The sequence below is a fragment of the Neolamprologus multifasciatus genome, chromosome 7, assembly GCF_963576455.1.
Source record: "Neolamprologus multifasciatus chromosome 7, fNeoMul1.2, whole genome shotgun sequence".
Lineage (NCBI taxonomy): Eukaryota > Metazoa > Chordata > Actinopteri > Cichliformes > Cichlidae > Neolamprologus > Neolamprologus multifasciatus.
In genome coordinates, this window is record NC_140445.1 from 54,407,807 (window position 1) to 54,435,742 (window position 27,936).

Sequence of the window (27,936 nt, forward strand, 5' to 3'; positions counted from 1 at the left end):
GGCATGAATTCATCTGTGAGCATGTCCTCAATAACGTCTGTTCTTCTGGGTGATCTGACCAAAACTATGCAATGGAACATGAGAGTGCCATAAACCTGTCTGTCAGATCATTAACATCCAAACCGCTTTCATGAGAAATCTTTATTGGACAAAAAGCTTTGGATAAGACTGCAAGAAAACTTCTATTCACTTTCAGGATATTCCATCGCAGACGGAGTACAAATTGTACAAACCCTTTTTTTTTGATGCTCCGAATGCCGTTTTCTGTGGATTTAAATGTTATTATCACTAATGCATTGAAATGGGACTGCTATTTCTGGAGCTGGTCAAGGTAGAGTTCATTTAAACTAATGGAGCACAGCCTGCAAGCTTGTTCAGGCAAGCTGCACTTTCATGCTCACTCTCCTCACATTATATGCCAAAACACTCCCCACCTAACACCCTGCACTCCCCCTTCTCTTTAGTGGTCTGCGTTATTCTCCCATTTCTCCCTTTGACAGCTCATTGCTGCTGCCCAGCATCGCTGGCTGATCTTTGGTCTTCCCACCACCATGATGATGTTTGCGCATCACTCCCCACCTTCTATATGTAATGTGATGAGCTCAGAGTCTATACACCAAACTCTAACTCTATTCTACTTTAGTAATAAAGAATTTCAAATGTGAGTGGTCCGACTGACCTTTAGTAAGTGGGAATAAGCTGAAAGTTGAGATCTAAAATTCAAACAGACAGAGCAGTAAGAATATTTCAGTTTTCTTTCAAATCAGCTAATCAGAGCAATCTGTAAAAAACTGTATCACGTAACCATTTTAAATAAAAACTATTTTAAATCTCTTTAAGAAGCCAGTTACTGTCTATAATCTGTGTAGAGGATAATCTTGCTTTGCTAAATAATGCATTAAAAGCTAATAATCTGGCATGTATAAAAACAGATGCGACACACACTACTGCTACCAGCCTGTGTTCTGCATGGTTAAACAGTGTGATGCTTTTCATAGGGAATCCTGGGACCTCTGACCTAATTTTTGTCACTCTCCCAATGAGCTGTGACATTTTGGCTGTGAACATTTTAGAAAATGAACTCTGACAGGTCAGACAAGAACACGGGTTTCCAGTTGCATTCTGCTCAAAAGCCAATGCCACCCGTCAAGTCAGGTGTATGAGTGTATGAATAGCTCAATTTTCTTTTCTCGTCACTACCTTCCTGCAGAAGCAGAGGGGAATAAATAGTTTCATAGGCAATAGAGGCTTCACCAAGTCCAAGTCCATTTATGCAAAATATATTAATGTTTTGAGTGCCTTTTTTTTTTTCAAAGATTATACAATAGGTCGTGTTGACTCAGTGATTAAAAACGACCCAAAGTTTTATAGGAGGCCATGCAGACTGAGAGTTTATAAAGAGCAGAAAGACTAAATGCCAGTCAGTCCACCTGCAGCTCGGACCAGAATTAATGTTTTCTTAAGAGATGAGCAGCAAAGCTCCACTGAGACCAGGAACAATGAAAGGTCATCATGTGTTAAGGACCAGCCACTGCACAGCCGTGTTATTTCTCAAGTGTTTCCGGATCTGCTGTGAGAGAGTTGTTAAGATACGCAGCGCCGTCATTGCAGGTAGAGCTGCTGATTGCTGGCAGGGCTTTTAATAGGTTTCCCTCTGAGGTGCTGAAGCTCATTACTCGTCTCTGTTGCTATAAACCTCCACGCTGACGTACATCTGTTTTTGAGATCACGTCAGTGGAAACGAGAAGGCTTTCATCCACATTTCCATTCATAAATACAAGCTACTTCGCTAATTGGTAGCTCTAAAATAACTTGTGAGTTGGCTTCACATACATTCACCAGTATGCAGAAATGTACACAAACTCGGTGACCCGCTGAAAGCCCATCCCCCGGTTGCTGTTTCTCTTTGCTCAGAAATACCAACTACCAGGCTCAGCCATCTGTGACTCTCTGAACCTACTGACCTTGCGGAAAAGCAGATCCTTGAATTATACTAATGCATTTGGCTGAACCTTTTCCTCCTGAGGATCAGTTATCAGACTCACTGTGCTTAGCTGTGTTTTGGCGCCACTTCCCCTCCATTCAAATCCCTTTACCGCCGTACACGTGCATCTGAGAGAAACGCTCCACAGATCGTTATTTATCCTCATTGGATAAATATATGACTTTCCCTTCCAGGTCCGTACAGTATGTTCATTATGCATGCCATAGTGCTGTTGCCCTTTGCAAATGTGCTTCGCTGTTTCCAGGTGTTGATCTTTGCAAAAGGGAAGCATAATCAGAGGAGTGCGCATACAGATATTTATCACAGGGGAAGTTGAGAAGGTGTATCTGGAAAAATAACACACAGTCTAACTGCATCACGTTTCACTGACTATATGAAAATACCACAGAAAGGATGGGCTTAACTCTGACCGCCCAACACAGTTTGAAATCATAAGCAGAGGCTCATTTAACAGCTATAACAGGGGAAATTTAGTGCTTTCAGGGAAACGAAAATATATCATTCAAAATCCCAGAGACCTAGAGGAAAGAAGATTAATTGCAGGATAAATTGCTGTAATGCTGAATATCCCTGACTGGCTTAGTTTGTGGCTATACATAATTACCCGCGTGGCCTTCAAACTGTTAAACTAAGATCTGCTGAGCTCGGCTCCAAACAATACTGAGTGGATTTCGCCCTTTGAAAGGTAATGGACCAGGAGAGGGCTCAGGCTAAAATTAGTTACTGTAACGGTGTTTTATCCTGACAATGAGCTTTCTGCCCAAAGTCCACACAACACCTCACCGCTGCCTCCCTCCTCCCTGTCACCACTACTCTTTAGGCTGTTGGCAGATTCATTTGCGCTTGACCTAGTTAATGTCGCTGGAGAGATGGAGGAGTAAACACACACGCAAATGCTCCACTCCAGAAAACCTGGAATTTTCCATTCTTCCACTCCCAGTCCACAAGCCAGACCACGGAAGGAACATTTTGTATGTAACAGCCTGATAACATATTGACAACACCAAGCCTAGTAGTGAGGTCACCTGTAGTAGTGAGGTCATCTTCTGAATTACCTCCAAAATGCATTTGATATTTACTTGATTGTCTCTTGAAAATGTTTAAGGTTTCAATTATTTAAAACTACGGTAGAGTGAAACTGAGGTTCATATTATTCTTCAGACATGCTAGATTTCATTTGAGTATGCCTCTGGTGGGAACTCTTTAAAAAAAACTCAAGGTAAAATAAGTAGCGCGTGTACAATATGTGCAATATAACTGGAGAGTAGATTTCCCTGGTAAAACAATTTGATCAAATTAACAATGACTAATGAAATGAGAGCAAAAGCCATTTCAGCTTTTCTTCAGTTGTTTTCTTTTGTTTACTGCCATCATTTCTATTCACCGAAAAGTATCCTGCAGATGGCAGGTCTGGCAGTAAATAAATATGACACCCAACATCTGCCCAATATTTGCATTTTCATGAAAACTGGTCTGATGGGGTTATATTTTCGTGTCGGTATCAAGTAAGCGCTGTTTAAATTTTCCGCCCAGATAATTGCCCATTCTTCTCTTTGATATGCCCATGGAATTATGGGAAATTCAAACGTTTAGCAACTCCAATAACGTGGCTGGCAATATTTTACTTGTGAGTCTTGTGAGTCTGTGTGTCCTCATGGCAAAATCTAGTTCTGGCAACACCCACTGCAGTAGGGACACCTCAACGATATTCACTGCAACAGCACAATAGTTTTGCATCTGTACATTCGCATAGAATAAAATAGATTGTGTTGCATAGATCAAACTGTAGTTCAAAGTTGTGTGCACTTCTATACATGTGTACTGAGTAAAGAGCTGCAATGTAAAGGGACCAAGGGGCTTATTATCTCCCACAAATGTGTCAACTACGGTGTCAAAAAATTGGTGTTTAATAAGTGTTGGGTTAAAATGGACTGATTCTTTTATTGCGCATTTCTAGTTGATCACATGCCTCATTCATCCAAGCAATTTTTCTTTGCCCGAGTGCTTTCTATCTAACATTCCCACTCTGCTAAACTCATGGGAACGCAATTTAAGTCTCAGTATCTTGCACAACAATACTTTGGCATGCAGATGGGAGCAGCCAAGGATTAAACTACTAGCCTTCCGATTAATAGATGATCTGCTCTACCTAATGGGCAACAGACACCCCATAAAATAAAAGCAGAAGATTTGGTGTGACTAGTCCTAATCTCAGCGCTACAATGTCAGCGCTTACTTTTATACTAGTTCTGAGCTGTTGTTATTATTGCTAAATACAATAGCAGGAAAAACACAAATAGCTCAGTAAGTCATAATGGTGTCACAGTGACCTGGCATAAACAATACTGGGACACTAAAGCTGATGCACAGCAATAACTTTCTTATGTGAAATGTAAAACGATCTAACATACACACTTACAAAACACTTTAATATATACATACTGGTATTCAGTAGCACTGAGTTGAGATTTTATGTGCATCAAATAACAAGATGAAAAATTTATAAGCTGTAAAATTTAGACTCTGTGCTTATGTGCTTGTGTATGCTGCCTCTCTCTATCTGTCATTACTAATGTAGATGCCTGATTTGATCTGATTTAACCTGTGCTTTACCTGCAACGACTGTTTTTGTGTTCTGTTATAATGCATCACTGCGTCTCTTGATTTAGAAATAATTATCTGTAGACTGTAGTCTACAGCTAAAATCCATTGTATGGGCACAGAAGACAGGAAAGACTGACAAATGGATACAGTGCAAACTCTTATGTGGATAAATTAAGTTTCTGGGGGTCATAAGAACTTTTTAAAGCAAACACTGAGTCACGGGCCTGGAGATTTAGTCTAAAGAAAAATGTCACCCTGTTCGCTATCTGCTGCAACTGGCAGCTAAAAATTGCCATCTGGCTCATTCAGCACACTCTTGAGTATATTTCTTGAGTGTTACTGCTTTCTGAAGCACATAATGTGTTAACAGAAAAAAAAAAAAGAAACAGTGGCACACTGCAGCTTACATCATCGCTTCTGGTAATAAGCCATGTGCTGTCTATTTTTAAGAAGATTCACAAACTTCTGCATTTTTGCATTTGCAGTTAACAAATTGAAACATGCCACACATCACTGTTTGTGTGGCACTACAATGTTAAACGTCACATGGAACAAGGATGCTACTGTGCATGTGTGCTATTGTGGGGTAAACAGGATGAGGAAGTGGGCTCTGAGATGAAGTCTGGCTGGAAGATCACTGAAGGAATTACAACAGGGGTGTGAAAGTGTCAGAAATGGCAGTGAGGGGGCTGGAACAAGATTCACGAACTGTATACAGAACGATAGGAGGTATGTGTGAGTGAGAGAGAAAGCTGAGGACAGGAGACTGCAAGAGTGTCACGTGTATGCCAGAATAAGCATAGAGTGCTGCAATCTCTGGACACAGCGGCAGCAAGTCAGGTCCTCAGTCCCTCAGGTTCCTCATGCTCCTTCCACATGTATGGGCGATCGTGGCTCAAAGAGTTGGCAGTTCGTCTTGTAACCAGAAGGTTGCCGGTTCGAGCCCCGGCTCGGACAGTCTCGGTCGTTGTGTCCTTGGGCAAGACACTTCACCTACCACCTACTGATAATGGCCAGAGGGGCCGATGACGTGAAATGGCAGCCTCCCTTCTGTCAGTCTGCCCCAGGGCAGCTGTGGCTACAACTGTAGCTTGCCTCTGCCAGTGTATGAATGTGAGAGTGAATGAATAGTGGAATTGTAAAGCACTATATAAATGCAATCCATTATTATTATGTAGTTTTCGTAGCGTCCACACTTTCGTCACCTCTTGCTTGCCTTAGATAACCTTGTTAGATAAGGCAACCTTGTCCTCTTTAAGAATTGCGCTCTAGCTGTCTCTTGACAATTTCCTGCCTCGTGTAAACTGCTAACACGAATCAGAAGCATTTTGTTGCTGTAACTCAGGCTTATTTCCACTCCACTGATAAATTTTTGTCTATGACGCTACAAGAATTTGAATGACTTCAACTTTGCATGTATACATATTCTACAGTACCATGCAAAAGTTTGGAGTCATCCCTAATTTCTTTATATTTAGCTGTCCAGACTTCTTGAATGAGATTCAAAGCTCTTCTTTGGATGTTGGCTGCCTTTCATTCAGTTCTCTGTCTAGATGATCCCACAGTGCTTCGATAATGTTGAGGTCCAGACTGTGGAACTCAACATTACTGGTCCAGTAGGTACCTCTTGGCTAAGTAAGTGGAGACCTGGTGCCAGGAGAATAACCTCCTCCTAAACATCAGCAAGACTAAGGAGCTGATCGTGGACTTCACCACAAAGCAGGCGAGGAATTACAAACCCCTCATCATCAGTGGCACGCCAGTGGAGAGAGTGGACAGTTTCCGATACCTGGGTGTCCACATCACTCAGGACCTGTCATGGTCCTGCCACATCAACACCCAGGTTAAGAAAGCCCGTCAGCGTCTCTTCTTCCTCAGAAGACTTAGAGACTTCCATCTGCCACTGAAGGTGCTCAAGAACTTCTACTGCTGCATCATCGAGAGCGTCCTGACGGCAAACATCTGCACCTGGTTTGGGAACAGCACCAAGCAGGACAGACGAGATCTGCAAAGAGTGGTGCGCTCAGCCGAACGCATCATTCAATCAGAGCTCCCTGACCTGCTGTCCATCTACACCAAGCGGTGCAAGTCCAAAGCCAGGAAGATTATGATGGACCTCTCCCATCCCAACAATGGACTCTTCTCACTGTTGAGGTCTGGGAAGCGCTTCCGCTCCCTTAAGGCCAAAACAGAGAGAATGAGGAGGAGCTTCTTCCCCCAGGCTATTCGGGCCCTGAACCAGGTGTAGGACTGTACTCTCCCACACACATCACTATAAGACTGGACTCTCACACACATCACATCACCACATGCACCACCACACATTTCCTATAATTTCCTATAATTTATAATCTTTATAATCTCTCTCTGCTGTTTGCACATTTTTATTTATTTTTATTTTTATTTTTTACTGTAAATTCCTAAGTTAATTTGTAAATTTTGTAGTAAATTGTAAATACTGTAAAACTTTTTTCTGTCATTTAATGGTCGGGCATTGCGCAGCTACAAGCATTTCACCCCCATGTCATACTGTGTATGGTTGTGTGTGTGTGACAAATAAAATTTGAATTTGAATTTGAATTTGAATTTGAATTTAAGTATAGCTCTGGACCCCTGACTGAAATGCAACCACAAACCATGACAGAGCCTCCACCGTGTTTTACAATTGACTGTAAATGCTCATTATTGTACCTCTCTCCTGACCTCCTCCACACATGTTGATGTTTTGAACCAAAACTGTATCTCCATAAGAACTGCTGCCACTGGCTTCAGTCTAGTTCTTGTGTAATTTGGCATAACTCAGCCTTTTTTTCCCTGTTTCCATTTCCTAATATTGGCTTTTTGTCAGCCATATTGAGACCATTTCTGATGAGACTTCAGTGAACAGTAGATGGATTAACTGAGGGGCCAGATGCATTTCTCGGGTCTTGTGTCAGCTAAATTTGCTTGTTTTATTCCCTGTTTGTTTAGTAAATGACTTTCAGATACTGGTTATCTACTGTATATAGTTTTTTTGGTTTTGGTTTTTAGTTTTTTTTTTTGTTGAGCCTGTCACTTCTTCTTTTGTCCTCAGTTGTTTTAAAGACACTCACCTAATCACTCTTTGGAAATCGTATTGATAGTGCAAAAATACTATTTTATGCCCATCAGACTCTGTTATCTTTGGTATTTGTAGAGTCAACTAAAAAATGAGAAAAAAAAAGTTTTGTGACAGGTTGCTGGTAAAAATAAATGCCCAAGATTCAATTTAAAATGGGTTCTTTGCTAAATTGTCTGTTGTGGGAAGACTCAACACAGGTTCATCCCTTTAGTTAGGTGACGTTTTCATGCTTCAATGATTCATAGATCAATGTTAAGTGGTTAAAAAATACATTCCACTAAAAATGATCAGGTACAAGGACTGGACTGAAAATGAGTTGAAAAGAAGAAAATGTACAAAGAAAAACTTTGACAGATAGAGAGAGCTATTGCTCAAAGCCGCTTTTAAAAATTAAGTCTTGCTCCTCAGAACCAAAATATAAGCAAATGCGGAGGTGACTCAAGACTTCTGCACAGTACTGTACATATATACTCCACATTTTGAGTGCACATGAGCTTGATGCAGACTAACTTTACTGTTATGTTGTTGGCATTTGAAAGCCATTACACAAACTCTTTTATGACCATGCATTAGAGCAGGTCCAGCAAGTGCCCCTTGGCTAAGTATAGGGTGCAGTCACTGCTTAAATGTGCCATCTTGTTGTTTCTGTTACAAAGAAGCTGATGGAGGAGAGTAGGAGTGTAACACCCCTCTGTAGCCCTCTGAGTCTCAGCACTACTCCTCCTCAGAAGAAGAAGGCTGGAGAGATGCCAGGTACTTTTTTTTTCCCACTTTAAAAGGTTGGGATGACATCCAAACAAAAGAGCACAAGTCCTAATGTGGGCCTCACAATGTTATGCAAGTATATTACTGCAGCAGCAGCATAATAAAAAAAATATACATAAGGCAAGTTGAAGCTTTTCTGTTCCTATTGGTGAGCAAAACACAAACCTCACTCCTGGGGCACGGCCAAGGACACGTGTTAGCCACAAACAACCCCTGCTATTAAAGGTTTGCTCTGTGTGGAAATTTCAGCCTGACTCTTCAACCACACTGTAGAGCACTCTGAATGGGTGACTAATGCATGTATGCTACTCTACACCAGGGAGTTGTGACAATGAGATCCTCCTTCCTGTGACTCCATTTCAGCTCATACGAGCAATATATTACCGACATTAAACGTAACTAAATCACACTGGCTTAATGGTTGAAGAAGACCGTTCAAGGAATTAAATGCTCGAATCCACCATGGCATTGTCCAAAGTAACCCCTGAAGTATGCTTCCAAAGCTACATATTTAAAAAGCCTTTTCACTAATCATTCGCATAATGAGAAATGTAATAAAATCTTTGATTTGCTGTTTAACAGCCAGCGCGTAGACTTTAACACATTCTTAATGGCTAATTTCTAAGTGTCGTAACGTAATGGAGGAAGCTGTAATTGATTCTTTAATTACCTGATATTCCTATAACGGCATTTGACAACTGACATGGCTGTTCTATATCCCCTGTTTAAATGACTATATCTTTAATTCATTAAGACAAATACAAGCAGTATTGTGTTTATGTTTCCTCAATAGTTAAATATTGACCAAAAAGTTCATGTTAATTATTTATAATTAACTGTAGGATGTTCAAAAATAATTATATGGGGCACAGAGACTAAAATAGAATAAAAAAGCTAAACCTTGACTATTTAAGGCAAAGTTCACAAAGTCCAACAAAGGAGTGACACAAGCTAGGAATTCAGAACTGAAGTGTAAGAAACAAGAGGTTGACAACAACAGGATGATCTGACAAAGGGTAAAGGGAGGGATGCACCCAAGGCCAGGACACACAGTCACACAGTTAATCTTAACATGGTGCTCATGTTAACATGGAGTCGCTAAACACAAAGAGCCCCCTTAGGACATTCCCGGTCGTTAAGTGATGACTTGACGAATCCTACTTCCGGGCCTAAAGTAGTCTGCATTTAATATGGCTTTTGTGTTGTTAACATGTTTAATGTTTTGTATTTTCTTCTATTTAATCTCAAAAAGCTCCTAAAACAGTCAGTGATCACTGTTGACCTCCCCCTGCTTTTATTACTGCTAATCATTTATTTAAGCTCAGTTTTTAAAACCTTAGGATGTAACTACAGCCCAGCCCATGCAGCAGTATATGAATGACTAACCTCGTATTGTGGATGGATTATCTCAGTTGTTCTCCTGGCTGAAGTTTGGTCCTTTTACAGCATCCTGCCATGCGATTACATTTGTTCCTGACCACCGAGAACACTCACGTTAACTTTTATCGAGTGGAAAAAAAGTTAGCTTGTTTATATTATGCTAACATAGCTGTGTCGCTAGCAGTCACGTAGCACATCATTATATACCAGCTAGCCAAACTTCAGTAACCCTACAAACGTGACTGCTGTTTAGTTTTCTGTCTTCATTTAGTTTGGAAGTGATAACAGAGCTGGATGTTTACCTTTGACCCTTTATCTTTTGTCACTGTTGTCTTATTCTTTCATTCTGACACCCCATGATCCCCTTTATCAGAACCTTTTATTCTCTGTATTTAAATGATAAAACCCACTGTTTTCTGTTGGACATCCCCTTCTTATCTCCTGTATAGATAGTATTCTTGTAGTAGCTAGTCCTGTGTTGGCTAACCTTCAAGACGCACTCTCTTGGCTGGTAAACCCACTGTGTACCAAAATACTTAAGCCTAGATTAACCCTTGATTATACTTCCTGCATCTGCAAGGCCATTAGGGCCCACTAGGGTCTGCTTTCGTAATCAGCATTCACATGCGTGGCTATTTTGTTTGTGACCTAAATGGGAATTTACATAACAATGGCCAATAAGACTTTGCATTGCATTACATTACAATTGTAATTTAAATTCTAAAGTCACAAAAAATGTATGTGGAGCTCCCAAGAGCTCATCGTCTGATGACAAAAGTCACTCGAACCCTAGAGGACTTGGGGACATTGAAAGCTTTAATAAACACGCCACCAGAGCAAATCCTGAGGAACTACACTTGAGTCAGATTGCTTAATAGTCCAGCAGTAATTGTTTTTATCATTTAAACTGATATTTCGCATCTCTGAAAAGACACATGCTGCTGTCAGAAGAGGCCTGTGAGGAGGTTTGGGGTCGAAACTTATTGCTATGAAAGAGCTATGATCCTCCAAGTGAGGTTAGATACTTGGCTACAAAGAAATTATCAGCCCATATCGCATCACTTCTAGTTAGGATCTTGCACTAAAACGCCCACATGATGATTCCATAAAAGTGGCAGCAGCGGGAGCGTGGGCAGTTCTACGTTGGACATAAATTTGGCGGCTAGCCTGTTGTCACTCGTCTCATCAGCTCTCCACAGGGAGCCTCAAATACAGAATTGGTCAACCTATGTAATGGAAGTCCAATTATGTGCTTTATTTGTTTTGTTTTGTCATCACAACCCACAGATACATCTTTTAACAACAGTAGACGACTGTGAACAGAGTTGTCAAAGCTTTTGCCGGGTAACTTTTTTTGGACTCGTGCTTTTTTTTTTAATCTCTCAAAAATCCCCTTACATAACCCTAACCTTCACATTAAGATTATAGGCTATTACGCTGCTGCTACTAACTCACAATGTTACATCATCTGGAATCAATATGGCTGCATGGCAAAGAAAAGCTGTAGTAACAATGAATCACAGGAGGCTAATATTTTTAGGTCTTTTTTTGACGTGACTTTAAAGATCGTTTCTCTGAGGTGTAACCTGGCCAAAGTTCCAGCCTAGTGCAGGAATTATTCAATGCTTGTGGTGAGCTCACAGTGCTCTGCATCATGTGTAGCCCTCCTCATCTGTGCTTGGAGAACGCAGGCTGGAGCACTTACATAACCTAGTTAAAATATACCCCAGTCACATGTAACATTCAGCCCTGCAGATAGATATCCCACTGTCGCTTGAGCTGCTCTGGCAGCCGTTCAGACACTAGAGAGAGTATAAACATGCACGCACACACACACACACATACACAGAGCCATAAAATATTTGTCAGTGGTTTGCTGCCAGACATTCTCAACTGCCTGCATGTGAACTGTCTGTGTGGAAAATGGTCAGGGAGCTTTTTCTCTGGATGAAGCACATGTGACTGAAGTTGGAAGAAGGAGAAGGTGCAAAAGGAAGAGGGAGGGTGTATGACGGGGCGCCGGAAGTCCAACCCTTTAAAGCAACAAAAATGCAATGAGTATCACTCTGACTGCATAACCTCTAATATCAAATCTGAATGCGATTGGCTGCGCATACAACTGACACCCCACCCCGCCGCTGCAGCGTGCCCACAGTACATGCAGTTACACTTCTAGTGTGTGGGTGGGGTTTATTTGTAGAAGTAGCATTTACTGTAACAGGATGACATATCTGGAGGAGTAATATGCTACACTAGGGAGAAGTGGAAGACATGTTTTCTAACCAAGATTAAAGCTAAACAGGGTCCAGACATGGTGAAGGATTGCCCAGATTCAGATTAAAGTCTAAAGCAATTTCAGGCATTCTGTTATTGTCACGTGGAACATCTGTAAAGATCACTGTGAAACACATAAGCAGAGAACGGGATCCAAGTCACAAAGTTCATCTTCAGCTAGATTGATGGGAAAATTAGGTTTTATTGCTCAAAGCTGACATGCTCAATTGGTGGCTGAGACTTGAGGGAGGTAGTCCAAGGCTTTGCAAACATTACAGGAAAAAAAAGTTATGTAATCCTGTTATTACAAGTCTATGAATCACTGCAAGGACCCAATATGTTGTACCGATGTCAATTATGTCCAGCCAGAGGACATTTTTAATGTCTGCTGCACCTTTGTGTTTACATTTGTGTTCCCTGCAGCAGCTTTGGTTGTCGTTAACACAGTTATGGACATTCCTGTCGGTTTTCTCCTCCATCTGAGCTCCAAACCAAAACCTGTCCCTGAGTCGCACTCCTGCTATTAGTGGTGAGCAGGCATAACGTGGACAGTGGTGTGGGAAGTCTGTTGTTTGCTATCCCAATTTAAAGAAACCATGCATGTGTGTGTCACCATAGGTCAGGTTTTGAGTTTGGCAAAGCATATGGAGCAAAGCCAGGGTACACCCAGCTGAGTCATATACACAGTTCACACGACAGATGTTGATAAAACAGACACAAATGCAAATATGCTCCCGTGCAAATGGCACCCAAACACTCTCACATGTATGCCTGCGTCCACTTGCAGCATATTTACCAGTAAGGCCACGGTCTCTCACATTCCCTCACTTTATGCAAGTGTAACACGGGTCAGTTTAGGTTACTGGCTAGTGCTTTTGATGGCGAGTCATTGCATTAGACATGTGACGCTGCCTGAAAATGAGAAACAGATTTTACAATACCGTAAATCGTGCACACATGTACTTGAGTTCAGAGCTGCCTTTAGTCCATAGGGTGAGGTGCGGTTGATGCTCCCCACGCACACGTGCTGCGTCTTTATTTTTTATTTTTTCGAGAAGAAAGGGTTAGACAGGGACAGATGTTCAGCGTATGCCCTATAATAAAGTGGGTGTGAGTCTCTGATTGGTCTTTTATTTTTTATGAATGAGAGCGGGAGAAATCCAGTCTCTGTGGGATATGTTTTCAGCCTGCCTCTCTGACAAATTGAAAATCGCAGTGCCAGTTTGTGTCGTGTGACTCATCTTGGATCCTGACAGGAAAACGCACAGATAAAAAGAGTTCCCTTTTGTGAACAGACTGCAAATTGCTGCTGTTGTTCTTTATGCGAATGACAGATTGTGAAAATTGGAGAACGGCTCCGTAGAATTGGATTGTTGTTAAACACTTAAACATTCCTGGCGACTGCACAAAAGATTTACTGAAACATTCACGACAATCTGTGGCTAAGGTTTCTATATGTACGATGCCATGTGTGCGTGGTTCAGAATGCTGAATGTATGAGCCCAATAAAAGCTCTTTGAACATCAAATGCATGTAGATATGTCTGTTTCCTGTGCTTTGAGGTGAATGTGATATATATTTCACAGTGACAGCCTCTAAGACAAATAAGGGAAATGAGAGTTTGCTGGAAAGCTGTAGGAAGCTCTCTGTCGTCACAAAGTCTGGGGTCACCGGGGGATCAGAGCCTGGGGAGCAGAACAACAGCAAGCTGTTTGTGGGATGTGTGAGAGACCGCTGTAATTTAGAGGACAATTAAAATTCAAAATAAATGTCTAACCGTGCCAGTAGGTGTGTCACCTTGACTGGTTTTAGAATGCATTCTTCACAGCAGGATGTGATTACAGGCTCATCCGTAGAGAGCAAAGCTAGTGTTTGCTGGTGCCCTCATCCTGCCTGCTCTTCATTGTGACGGCAGCACATAAAGCAAAAGTAGCCACATATGCTACTCTATGATCACTTGACCACAAATTGCCTTTTCAATCTAATTACAATGGTACAAGCTCATTATAGAAAGCAAAGATGACAGTCCAAGAAGTCCTTCTGCATTATATCTCAGACAGATTTGCACCCGGTTGTTAAAACTGTCTGGGCAGCGTCCACGGCTCTGTAAACATCTCGCGGAGCCTTTTCGCATGTGACCTGTTTACTCTGGAGAGAGAAGGGGGGAAAATGTTTTGTTTCAAATCCTGTCTATCCGCATTGTGAACTGAGGGAGATGAGGAGACCAGGCCGTTTGTGCTTTTTGGGTGGGCGTCTCCCAGGCGCACGTGATCTCTCTCCCCGCCCCCCACCACTGTTTGCTGTGAAAGGGTTCGTGACTCACTGGCTCCAAGCTCAGGATTCTTGTCTGGCCTCTGACAGAGGGCACCTAATCCTACTCTCTCATGCAGTCAAACAGGGGTCCTATGAGTCATCAGTTTTACCATCATTGTGCCTAGAAAAAAATAAATTATAAATGTAAAAAAAATACAGAGCTATGGTCAAGAAGAAGCAGCTTTGCGTGTCATGTATTTACCTTCTCAAGAAAAGCAAAATGAAACAATTAATGACTAATTCCACTATGATTCATCTTAATGCATTATTTACTTAGTCACTCACAACTTGGAGACATCTTATGTAATGTCTTGTGGTATGCAGAAAGCATTCATGTACTTACACAAGTACTGTATAGTTTCGCAGCAGGTACTTTCTCTCGTCTATTCCTCCTCTATTTTCTAAAAGCTAGTTACTTTGCAGGTCATTCAAATTAAGCGTGTTATCATTTTATAAAGTTAAACGATAACAAAGTAGCCTTATATTACAGATTTAAATGTCAGAAATGACCTAATAATATCTATTACATGGACAGAATCTTCCTTATAATAAATACATGTGAATCGATCTTACCAGTTGCCCTTTAATTACTTTGTCCCCCGCCCTATTCACCACCACCACCACCATTGGCAAACATACTTTAAATGTGCAAAAATAAGTGCCTGCTACACTCTACCGAAGTGTCCTTGGGCAAACTCATTAACTCTCACACTTGTTCCTGAAATTGCTGACTGCGTCTTTAGCAGTGCCGCTCAGCTTACTGACATGCCTCAAGTCAAGCATCATCATCCAGATGATATAATGCCCAAGAATGCCTGTAGAATGACCACAGCCAGTCCTGGCTTGACTTTTCACCCAGCTGCTGAAATGAAACCGATCCGCGTGTCCACGTGTTTGTGTCATTTCCATGTCATTTGCATATGTAAACCGGCCTCGCCTATTGCTCCGCGGCTGCACTGAACGGAGGAGCCGATTGGACAGTCGGAGCCGCTCGAGGAGCAAATGGGAGCGCATGCTCAAGCTAGTCCCGCCCTCCCAGACACGTTGCCTTGGGAGAAGCAACACGGGCCGATCACTGGATATTCTGCCTCCTCTCTCTCACGCCGCACGTCCAGCACATCAGCTGCTCTCTGCCGACAGTCCTACTGGATTTACCGCTAAACAAAGGAAGAACGACCAGCCGCTCCATCCTGGGAAGGTAGGCACCCATCCGCATCTCCTTTTAATGCTCAGAGCCTCCCGATAAATATAACTTACTTTGTGTTTCTGAGGGGACTGAGCGATATCCTAGTAATATTATTATTTTAAATCATCCAGAGGCATTTCACACAGACAACCTGGTCAGAAAAACAAAGAGTTTGCGGTTGTGTTTAATGCTGCGATATGGTAGCCTTCCTGTGACAGGGACTGGTATTCCTGTTTTCTTTCTTTCTTTATTGTTTAAATATATATATTTATATTTTACTAATCCAGCATGCTGCCAGATTTGCTGTGACAGATGAGGAAGTCTATTGTGTCTGTTACCCAACTGATGTGAAACCCGCATTTAGGCGGACAGATCAGACCTGCCACCTTATCTTCCTATGCTCGTTTTCTCTGGCGAGAGATAACGACGTGTGAATATCTGAAATATTCTCTTATATTTCAAGCATATCGGCGTACGTGTTAAGCGGTGGGCATCTCTATTCAGGTGCCCCACCTACACAGGTAGATGTAGACGTCGAGGTCGCGGAAGCTAACTGGTATATATATATTTTAAATTGCTTTATGGGACCACCTTTCCTTTGATTCAGAAATCCACGGTGTTAGCTGTTATCAGTACCTACTGCTATTTAAAGTGTTATCTGAATATAACTGTAGGCCTATATGCGCATGCAAAGGCCCGGGGCAAGTGAATATTTAGTAAGCTTGCCATGTGTATGCTGTTTTTATCACAGAAAGAAATTAGTAGTAGCGTGGAGCTAGTCATGGCACATATATGTTGATATATTTTCTCAGTGCTATTGGATTCATTTAGAGTTAGTATATTAATAAGAAGGGCGACTTTTATACAATTATAGAGAGAAATTCGATTTTCTTTTTGCTACTGCAGTGTCTGTGCATGTTTTGTGTTGTGTAATACAGTATTACACAACACAGACTGACATTGCAGTAGCTTGGAATTAGATTCAAGATTCTTTGGGACTTTGCTGAATCTCTTCTATGGCGCTCAATACTCACGTGTTCCTGTAAATCATTGCTTTGATTTAGAGCAATGAATGATGTATATGTTTTGCATTTTATTCAGTATATCAGTAAATGTCCGCTCCACCCCTCCTCTGTAACAATAAGATCAGAAGGCGACAAAGAATCAGGGAGCAATTAACCCCTCTACCCTCAAATTTTACAGGAGGCAAGAGACATGGCAGTCCTTAACTCTGGAAATCCTAAAATGATCTCTGTGCTGAAAACGCTGTTCTCACTTCCCCTCTTGTAATAAACACAGAGGGAATATACTGCAATTAAGCCTCCGTGAAGAGCCTTTAGTTGGATTTATTTATTTTTATTCAGAAGGCGTTCATTGCTGAAGAACGCGTCCCATCTTCTTAAATCTCTTTTTTCACCCCACAAGTGTCACTTGTGTTGATGGGAGGTCTGCGGTTCGTCGAACTACTAGTTGTCATGGTGGCAGACCTCTGGCCCTTTGAATAAGCAAGCGAACGAAGTGTATGAATGAATGTGGTGGTAGCAGCTGGCAGGCCAGCTGACAGAAGGGGGGGGGGGATAGTCAGGGTAGCAATTGTGAAATTTGGAAACGTGTTTGTTTGTGATGTGAAGACGTTTGAGGGTTGCAGTGAAATAAATTTGGAGGGACAAATGATGTGAGCCTCCCACCCACCACCCTCCGAGTATTGGATGGGGCACGGGACCGTTTGCTGTTTGCTTTTGATGGTGGCTGGCCTGTGTTTACTGGCTCAGGTGTTGCATCTGCAAAACAAACAGGTCATTGTGGTCCCAACAACTGTTATCTCACTGCCACCATCTGCTCAGAGTACACTGCTGTCCCTCCTCTGTCTTTATTGTTATTTCTGCTTGGCTGGAGTTTTTTGTTCTTTCTTGACTTTTTGCTCGAGAACACTACATTTGATTATATAAGGCTAAAGGCCTTGATGTAGTTAATTTTTAATTTACCGTTTCTCGTCTCCGCGTCTGTTATCGCTGCTCCCTTTAATATGTTTCGTGCTGTTGCAATGTAATAACGCTGACTTTCTCTTTGTCAGGTCGGTGATGGTCAGTGCTATTTAGACCCTGCAGCTGAGGATGTCTGCTACAGATTCGGACAACTCCATTGACTGGCTGGCTAGCGACAATGAGGATAATGAGAACGAGAAGGAGCCTGACTGTACCAGAAAGCACAGCCAGACAGAAGCTCCTTTATCCCCCTGTGCCGCTTCGCACCTGGGCCCGACTGACAGCAGCTGCCGCTGGAGCAGCGACTTGAAGGAGGGCGACGGTAACTGGAGCGAGGTCAGGGAGGTCTCCAGCCGGGGATCTCCCGGCTGCATGGAAAAATGGGACAGAGACACCGCCACTGGACTGTGTAAAACACAGCAAGGAGAAAGAATGAATGGCAACAACACTCAGCAGGCACTGAAGAGACCTCGCGGCTCTACAGAGGACGAATGCAAAGAACGGCAGCTCATTGCCAACATGTCAGAGAAAGAGAGAATTTTTAGCAGCAAGGTGAGCGCCTCTGTGGTTCATGTGTGCTTTCCACAGACAGTGGTTGACAGTGTCAGCAAAACTAGCGCGTACCCTGTCACCCAGACTGACTCCCATAGTGGTTTTACAGAGTGCTTCCTGCATGACATTTCCAGTAAAAATGACCTTCCCCTATTTGCTATCCGTTTCTAAAGAACTAGACTTTTTCTGTCTTAAGTCAAACAAAGCTAGTTAGTCATGGAAAGTTGTTGTCAATTAATATAACAAAATGAACTAGGGGGAGGCTGATTTATTATGAGCTTATCAGAAAAGGTTTCTAAGTTGTTTTATTACCCACTAACACTAATAAATCTGTTATTATTTTCAGTGCATGGAGCTACAATGCTACATTCATCCACTGTCATCAATCTTGAATGGCCTTCGTTCAGGGAGATACAAAGAAAGTAAGTCAGCATTTAATATGTCTTCTGCTTCACACACAAGATATTGACCCGATTGAACACAAAATGTCTTAGTTGAGTCTGTTTTTCACGGTCTCTTCTGTCTCAGAAAGAAAAAAACAATAGAGCGCATAGACTATGCAAGTCTTTGTGGGGTAGGCGTCCTTGAGATATGAGCGTAAGACGTCTGAAACATGTGTTGTCGTAGGACTGTCATCTAACCACAAGCATTCCTTGTATATGTGCGCATGTGTGTGTAAAGTGATGCAGTTCTTGAGTCAGATAGGCATTATGAAGATCTCTGAAAGAGAGCACCGTGTTCAGGCGGACGCAAAAACTGCTTAGTTTGGGATCTTAGTCAAACCCGAACCTCGTGTGACCCAGCACTTCCTGGCCACAGAAGCAGGGAGTCTGTTCCTTCACACACACATTTCACACTACCCATCTGCTGAACAGACTCAGCCCTGCTGTCAACACAGTTCATGTGGCTCATGCTACAACTTTCTTCTTGCCAGGACTCAGCAGTTTCCAGGAGAGTGTCGCCATGGACCGGATTCAGAGGATCATGGGTGTTCTGCAGAACCCCTACATGGGGTAGGTGACCCACATTCTGCCCTACATGAAACAATGATAATCGGTACTTTGACATAAATGTGTCAGCGTAGAAAATCTGTGTGCTCTTTTCACTTGTGGTGTCAAACCCGTGTGAGAACCACAGTGCATCCCCCAGCATACATATACAAGGACTACCCAATACTGCTTGCTATCTGTGGGTCGAAGTGGTCTCCGTTATCTTTCTGACACATGGCTCACAGCAGGTTGCTGCTACCCCCACACATTCAGGATAAATTTACTGCAGAGATGTCTGCCTCTCACTAAAGCTGGGCATCTTGTTAAAAATGTATCAGGCTTCACGGTGAGAGCGGCCCACTTGTGTCTGTGTGATTAGCTCTCCACCGGCCAGACAGCATAATGGAATATGCTATCACCCCTTTCAAGGAGAAACTCTTATAGTTCCTGTTTCCCAGTCAAATTTAAAATGTTTAGATATTTCACATTGTTAAATGGAAAGTCCTTATGATCTGATTTTTAGTGCAAGTCTTTTCCCACACATATAAAAAAAAAAATCTGTCCATTCATTTGTGCATTTTCTTAACCGCTGAATAAAAAACGTCCATATCTGATGAACGTTGCTATCAAAAAATTCCAGAAACTTGTGTTATATATGTTTCAATTATCTGGAAACAGGAAACTGTCACATTTGAGAAGCTGGAAAGTTTTGAGTTTTTGATTTGAGTAATCACTTTAGAGCATAATTTCACAGAGCGATTGCACTCAGCGATCGTATCAATACTATTTGATTACACTGAAACGAAATCCCGGCATCGTGTACAGTTTAGCCGTGAAACTGAATAGGAATCTTTGGAGTGCAGTTAGCATGAGGCTTTGCATCAAGGTATACTGATATTAGACAAAGTGCTCCTGAGCCTAGCGCAGACTAATTGGAGCCCTCACCTACCAGCTGCTGCCTCCATAAGGGAAACAAAGAGTGGGTGTGGCAGCCTCCCTGCAGACAGCCAGGGCAGAGGCTGGAAGGTGGACTAAACCCCTCCCTCGTGTCTCTCCTGGTGTCTGCTCTGTGTTGCCAGCTGGCAGCCCCTGGAGCAACACAATGGTAGATAGGATCAAAGTGACTTTTTTTTTAGCAGCCACTGTGGCGGATAATCTTTCACATGAATTTAACATGGGTTGGACTGAATATAGCAGGAAGGTCCCGATCGTACGGCCCAGGCTAATCCCCGCTCGCCATCTGGTTCTGACGGGCAGCAGTTAAGGGGGATTCTGACTGCGCCCACCTACGACGTGAACTGCGTCAACTGTTTTATTTTTACACTCACGCTGCGGGAGAACGTTGTGGCTTTGGCGTTTATATTTAGAGGCGAGCGGGAGTATTATACGCCAGTCCACGTGTGAGCTCAAAGCATGTGAGAAATGTACTTAAGACAATGTTCCCCTCCCCACACACGGAGAGCAGGCTTTGTTGAGCGAGTGAATGTGTTCGCTTGCTTTTCAAGAGTGCATATTTCCTGTGCGAGCGTGATGGGGAGGTCGATTTCAGAGAAGAGGTTACCAAGATTTTTGCTCGATTACTCAGATTCGCACGCGATAGCTTGAGTAAATAGCTCTCTCACTCGCTGTTTCTTTTCTTTTTTCCACCTCTGCTTCCAGGGAGAAGTACATTAATATCATTCTTAAAATGGAAGAAATGCTGAAGAGCTGGTTCCCTAATGTAAAGCTTCAAGAACACCCACTCACTGTCACCCAAACAGAGGAAGCTGCTCCCACCAAGAAACTGAAGGTAAAGTTAAAAAAAAGAAGAAGCTGTTGTGTAAGAGCCCTTCGCCTAGATAAATCCCGCTGCCAAGAACATATGGTGACGACGCAGCGAAAGAGCGACTAAAATATCTATTATTATTTAATCACAGGTCTGGAACAGGGACAGGAGGATTAAAAGCTATTTTTACTGAGGTATTACTGCAGTCTCAGGTTCACTAAGAACAATGACAGAGGAGAAAAGGTAATTTTGGAGGAGTGTCCCTAAGGGGATAAGAAAGGTCAGGATACTTAAGAACATTCCTTTGCATTTAATTGGTGAGGAATTAGTCCTGACACACCCTGTCATGAACAGGATTTTATGATCTACATTAGGTTTGTTTATTCTTTATAACTGACTACACCCACTATTGATACTGATCATACCAGATCCCTACTACAAAGTCCGATTGCTACAGTGTGTAAATTATGCAGGTGTGTGCAGCTCAATCGGAGCAGGTTCCCAATTCAAGTATTTCTAGTAGCGCGAGCGTGGCTGAACGCGGACTATGTCTTGCTCTGTGCTACGTGTGAGAAAAGAAAACTGGGGGAATTCTCACGGATTATCTAAAAATCGTGTGTTTAAACAAATACACAGAGAATTATCCCCCTCAGAACCGTGCTCATAATTTTCTGCCACGCTCTTCAGCGTGTTATTTACTTTCTGGATAAAAACATCTCATTGGACACTTAGTGTCCGGCACCAGATGGCAGACAAAATAAGTAGCTTTTCAACAAGCTGGGGCTTCTAGTAACTAAACAACAAGATCCTCAAGAACTAGTGGAGGCCAAATTACGGTTCAGATAGAATATTTTAGAAACATGGAAACAAAAGTCAAAATTAATGCCAGTGTTTACCCCTAATGTTAGATATTAAACAGAGGAAATTAAATAATTTTGAGGCGCTAATACACTGTTGCAGTGCCCCACCCAGATTTCTGTAGCTCAGGAGGTAAACCAAGTCATCTGCTAATCGGAAGGTTGGTGGCTTGATCAGAGTATGAACGTTCGATGGAAAGCACTTAGAGGAGAAAAGTGCTTGTGGTATAAAGTGCTTTGAGTGCTTGAGTAGGAAAGCGCTATAAAAGAACTAACCATTTCCCGTTTTAGTGTTGCTTTCAGCCCTTCCATTATCTGGGCCTCACTCAGATTTCTGCACGATGAATATATTATTTATATTTCAGGGTCCTTATAATAACTAGATGGACAGCAAATGAAAATTAGGTCTTGGTAATCAATTAGAATCATCGCTGAATAATAAAACTTTTTTGTCATACCCAACAGCTGTCTCCAGTGACCACATCTGCAGCAGCGAGCGCCATCACCACTAGCGATCCTCCAGCCACCGCCAAAGCCCTGAGAGTCACAGATCTCACTCCTCCTGGAGCTTACTCTGCCAATAATCTGAAGTGGCTCCACACGTCACCCATTTGCTCTCCCACAGCAGAGCAGGCCCAGGCTGGTCCCAGGCCCCTGCTGACCCCCAGTGACAGAGACCTAACGCAGGACAGCGCCGTGTCCTCCAGCACAGACTGCCAAACTAAGACAAACTTGGTGCCCAGAGGCCCGCCGCCGGGCAAAATCAACGCGCCCTGTCTAGAGAGGCTTCTAAAATCGACGGACAGCATCATCACACGTAAGGGAACAGGGCGTTTGACGGACAGCAGCTGGTCCTAGTCCACACAGAGGGCTCGGTGTCCGGCCGTAAGCAGCGCGCAGAGGAGCCCCGCCTTGCCCACCCTGCAGGGAGCCAATCAGCTCACTTAGCTCATTCCAGCCTTCAGGAGAGATGAGAGCCTTCAAAAGGGATGTTACCGATTCCTCTTTTAATATGGAAGCGGTGTCGATGAACAATGTGACTTTTCTGTACGGCGGTGTACCCTCTCTAACATGACAACTATCTGCTTTATTTCCCTTTTTGTTGACTTATCTCTTCTTTTTTCCCCCTCTTCTCTCTTTTTATTTTTGCACTCTTCAACAGCGTGTGTGAGAGTTGGAAGGATAGATTTCACATGCCGTGATACCGGAGAAAGTATTTTCACAACTGAATTTGTTCGCACTGGCTTGTAGATGTAAAAAAAAAAAAAAAAGAAAAAAAAAAATACAGTCTGAGTATCTGTGAAGCTGCCATTACGAGTGAAAGGGAAAGAACTGAAGGAAAGGTTTGTGCTGAAAGGAAGGAAGATATGTCAGTGATCTACATATTGTTGTGCTGAAAATGTGGGTGAAATGTGATGTTGTTCCCCTCCCCTCCCATGACTCCACTCTTAAGTTTATTGATGTGACTGTTACTCATTTGTATTCTTTATAAATAACTCTTTTGGTACAACTGTTCTACCTCAGCAAGCACCACGTCACGGTTAGTGAGTAAGAATGTGAACACTATGCTCAAAATAAGGACACCTCGACAGAGCTACGGTGAGCCACCAAATGGCCTCTGACGACAAGGTCTGCAGCGCAAAGTCTCCCCGCTTCTACAAACGGAGGATGCTGTCTCAGTGGGGATGCTTTCGTGGCCTGACTGGTGCCAGTGTAAAGAATGTCAACTGCAGATTTCTTTTTCGAGTCTCCCAGTAGAAGGCAAACAGTGCCTGTAACGTCAAGCTGTGCCTGTAAGCTGGTTTAATAAAGAGAAAGAGAGAGAACCGTTTGGAAACCTTGCTCCTCTGTCCTCTGTGGGATGTACAAATCAGGAATTCTCACTCTCCTGCCGTTTTCCTGTTTTGAGTAAGTTATTCAGATCTCGCCAACTATTTTCTGTGGTGAAGCAGAACAATAGCTTATTTTTTCTTTTTCTTTTTTTTTTTTTGCCACAGAACTGGACAGTATGTTGGACCAGCGGAGAGATGGACAAGCTTTTTTGTCTGTGTAAATCTTACAGGAAGGTTGTCAATTTACCCTGAAAAGTGGCCTTTACAGTGTGAAATTTTATACTTTCAAAATAAATGTGGTTATATTTGTTTGATGCAAAACAAATGGCTACAGATTCTTCTGTTGTGAAATTTCTTAACACTGTAAAGCCTAAAACATGAAATAATTGCAAGAAAATTCACATTTTTTAAAAAAATAGTGTGTTTATTGAACCTTCTGACAAATCTTTATTAGAAGAATTTCAACATCAAACTGTATATATGAGTATTAATTTATAGATTTTTGTTGCATACTACAACTTATTGCGGCTCTTCAGGGAAAAACAATCACTGATGATGTAGAGGTCTCAAAACCTGATAAAAATCCAGGTATTCAATATGACACACTCGGTTTTCACCAAAGGCTTTTTCAAAGGGTGACGTATAAGCAAAAAGAATATACACAATGGCCTGAAAATAATGCTCAACCAAGAGCTAAACCCGCTCAATTATGCATCAAAGACCCCCAAAGAAAGAAGAAAAGAGTGCTTTCTGATTAATGTCGTAGTTGGGCCAATTATAGGGTGAGTCACTCAAAGCGAGCCTACTTCCTGAGGGAATAAAAAGATTTATTGTTTGCAGGGCAGGGTTTCATCTTCTTTACCTCAGTTGTGCTGTACAGGCAAAGTGAAATTACTGCTTGCACGGCTCAGTATCACTTCACATTTCTCAGAAAGTGTTGCCTCGCTGTGTTTTTACATGCCTGTGTAGACAAAGAGGAATTCCAAGCGCACAGTTTTTCACAATCTGCAAGAAAGAGGGAGAATGGCTCTGCCTGTGCCAGATATCAGATTTGATTTGCAGATTAGTTCATGAAAAAGGCAAGAAGCAAGTCTTTTATACTCTCGTGTGTGGCCACGATATAAGCAGTTAGCTCCACTCCTAAATGTATTTAGAACATATTTGCTATCCAGCAAGCAAATGCCTCATGTTTGACAAAAAGAAACAAAAAATGTATTTAAGATGCTTTTTTTTAGTTTATTTGTTAGGCCCAATTTTTGCTTCTGAACATTTTGTGAAACCACTGATACCACTGACTGTGGATTCACTTTCACTCAGCTCATGTCGAATTTTGTTTCTGTCAGTAAGAACATGTCATGTCCACGAGGTCTGAAAATAGAAGCATGTGGGAGTTCTACAGCCTCGAAAACAACTGTTCAGGAAGTTAAGGAGATAAAAAAAAAAATGGTAGCGATATACCCCATTTTCATTTGTGCTTCACTAAATTACACATCAGCGAAGCACGTGTCTGTTTTTCCGAGCTGAAAGGGTTGATTTGGTCGATTAGCCGCACTGCTTTGTTTCGGCGTTGCTGCCCCAGATCTCATCTCTCAGGAAAAGGCTAATGGTCTGGACTCACGTGCACGGATGACCTGACAGCGTTCGTGTCCATCGACAGCTGGCACAGATCGCCCAGAAAACGGAAGTTGTTATGAATGATAGGAAGAGCTGCATCAACAAACGACAGAACTCTCAATATAAACACCCTGCCAATAATGAACTTGCGATGTGATGTAATGTGCCGGGAAAGTGCATGGAACGCAAAGTGCTATGAATATAAAAGTAAGTCGATGCAAGATTCTGCAGACTGAGGTGGGTGAGTTTAAAAGTACTACGAGAACATGCTCAAAAAGTAAGACTAAAATTTCTCATTTAAAATCATTTTAATAACCGTGAAAGATCAAGAACTGCCTACTCTACTAGAGAGTTTAAGAAAAGGTAAGTTGTAAGTGCACAAAAAATAACGAAGTACCAGAATACATCAAAGTGATGGCAAATTAGATCCTTAATTCAATTATGTTCAACAAAGCGGTACCAGAGTTACCAGATAACATTATAGACCAATTCTACCATGGACAAGAAATCTCATTGCTTTCCTTTTTAAAGGTCCACAGAGGTTATGCTGCACAAAACTGATTGATGTCTGAGGGTTTTTCTGTTTTCTTTTGTATGTATGGGCAGAACTACAAAGACCTAATCATTACTGCAGCAGCAGACATTGGAGCCTTTTATCAGAAGCATTCAAAGGCGAGTGGGAGAGAAGAAAGGGTGGACAAGGGGTCTGTGGTTCCAGTCACAAAAAGCCACAAGGAATAATAAATAGGGCTTCATTTTCTCTAGCTGCTCTTTTATTGTAAAAAAGGCCCTGATTTGAGCTCCAGCTGGGTTTAAAATGACGAAGGGGGTGAGACTGAATCACAGCTAAGGTGGCAGAGCTTCCCCCAGCAGTAGTTATTTATACACCTACTGTATTTATAATCCTCCCATCCAGAAAGAGCCAGATGTGGTGAGTGTGAAATCACTAACAATCCAGTCAATTCATGATATCAAAAGAAAGGCCAACGGCAGCAGTACAGGTAGTGAATAAAGGGCAGATATTTGCAGGACTGCCGCTGATGGCGGTAATCGTTTAAAAAGCTTCATGAAATTGTTAAGCATTCAAACCTGTAATGTAATCATTCCTTTTGTGCTGATGCTCACCGTGGCTCTGCTCTTTTAGACTGTAGTGTTAAAAGACCCAATCACACCATTATCACAGATATTACATAATTACATGTTCTGAACTGCCATCAGCATGTTGTGACCTAGCAGCATGTCAGACCTAAACAGAGAAATACAGCCGTACACGTTTGTCGCTCACGTGATCATATAAGTGCAAAATCTATAAATAAATGATTGATTCTCTAAAAAATGTGCACATTCTTGCACCGGCGGGTGAGCAGCGTGTTGAGGATATTGAGCAACTTCGCACGAGACTGTCACAGATTTTGATTTGGGCTGTGCAAAGCAACAAATTGACTCATTATGTTATTATGAACTGCGGCTGATTCATTCGCACTCCACAGAAATAATGGTCTCATCTGTCAGAGGGCTGAGCGCTTTTAATTAAGAGACCCGTGAACCCAAAATATCCCCCGTCCAATTATTAGAAGAGCAGGTTATACAAATGGTGAAAGAGCTGCGACGATCCATGGCTGCTCCTCCGCAGTCCTCGGTTTGCTTATCAACCCTCCATATGAACTTCTTGTCTCATCTTCCACTACACAACCTGAAATTGAATTTGGTGTATGGTTTGTTGTTACGTTTGATTTCAAAGTTAATTGATATACGATATAGTGGATAAATCATTGCTTCATGAAGTCAGATAAGATAAGATAAGATAAGATAAGATAAGATAAGATAAGATAAGATAAGATAAGATAAGATAAGATAAGATAAGATAAGACTTTATTGATCCCACAACGGGGACATTTTTGCGTCACCTCAGCTCAGGTACAGATATCAGAAGGAAATACAAAAATACAATAAGTACAATCAATGAAAAAAAGTAAGATAATACACTATATACAATGGTAGCATACACAGTATATGATTATGGATATGGTTGGAAATATGGAAGACATAAACTATATAGCTTGATATAGCTATTGTACCACTACTATTCCTGTTTATAGACATGTACACACACACATGTACACGCTAAATATACATATGTATAGATATACATACATATATACCTGCACATGTCCGTACACATGGAAGGTCCATTATGCATGAAGTGGTGACCGTGGATGTTCACAGTGTCCAGTGACTTATGACATCGTGATTGAGGAGTTATAGAGTCTAACTGCTGTTGTTATGATGCTGTTTTTGCTTCTTTCTTTTTTACTGATATTGCGCTGGGAACATTCTGGTCTCCAGAGCCAAATGACCACCAAGTACATCAATGCAGACACCAGGGGTCTCTGCAATTCAATACAGCACTATTGATTTTCCTGTCTCCAGAAGGTTATCCTTAGCCCTTTCAGAAAAAAATAAACAATGTTCAAACAGCACCACCGCCGTGGGTTTTACCAGCAGCACCTTTTTTTTTTTAATATTTCAAACATCAGCAGCAAAATGCTGAAATACATCTTCAGAAAACAAAACGTTTAAAAGACTGAACATAATGTGAAAGCTTCGTCACAAAAACTGTAAGTAGTTATCAAGGACGCTATTCTATGAACACTTTCAGTGCATGCTCGCAGCAGAAATGATTGGGCTCATAAATGTGATACTTAAACATTTGAT

At 42.0% G+C, this 27,936-nt stretch overlaps 1 protein-coding gene across 1 annotated transcript; it reads left to right on the top strand.

The window, feature by feature from the left end:
* Positions 1-15,475: 15,475 nt before the first annotated feature.
* ciartb (circadian associated repressor of transcription b) lies at positions 15,476-25,987 on the top strand. The gene is made up of 6 exons (XM_085167787.1): positions 15,476-15,639; positions 17,702-18,164; positions 18,511-18,586; positions 19,099-19,177; positions 20,813-20,942; positions 22,241-25,987. Exons 2-6 carry the CDS (start codon positions 17,742-17,744, stop codon positions 22,631-22,633), a joined length of 1,101 nt encoding a protein of 366 aa, XP_085023913.1. The 5' UTR covers positions 15,476-15,639; positions 17,702-17,741; the 3' UTR covers positions 22,634-25,987.
* Positions 25,988-27,936: the final 1,949 nt, after the last annotated feature.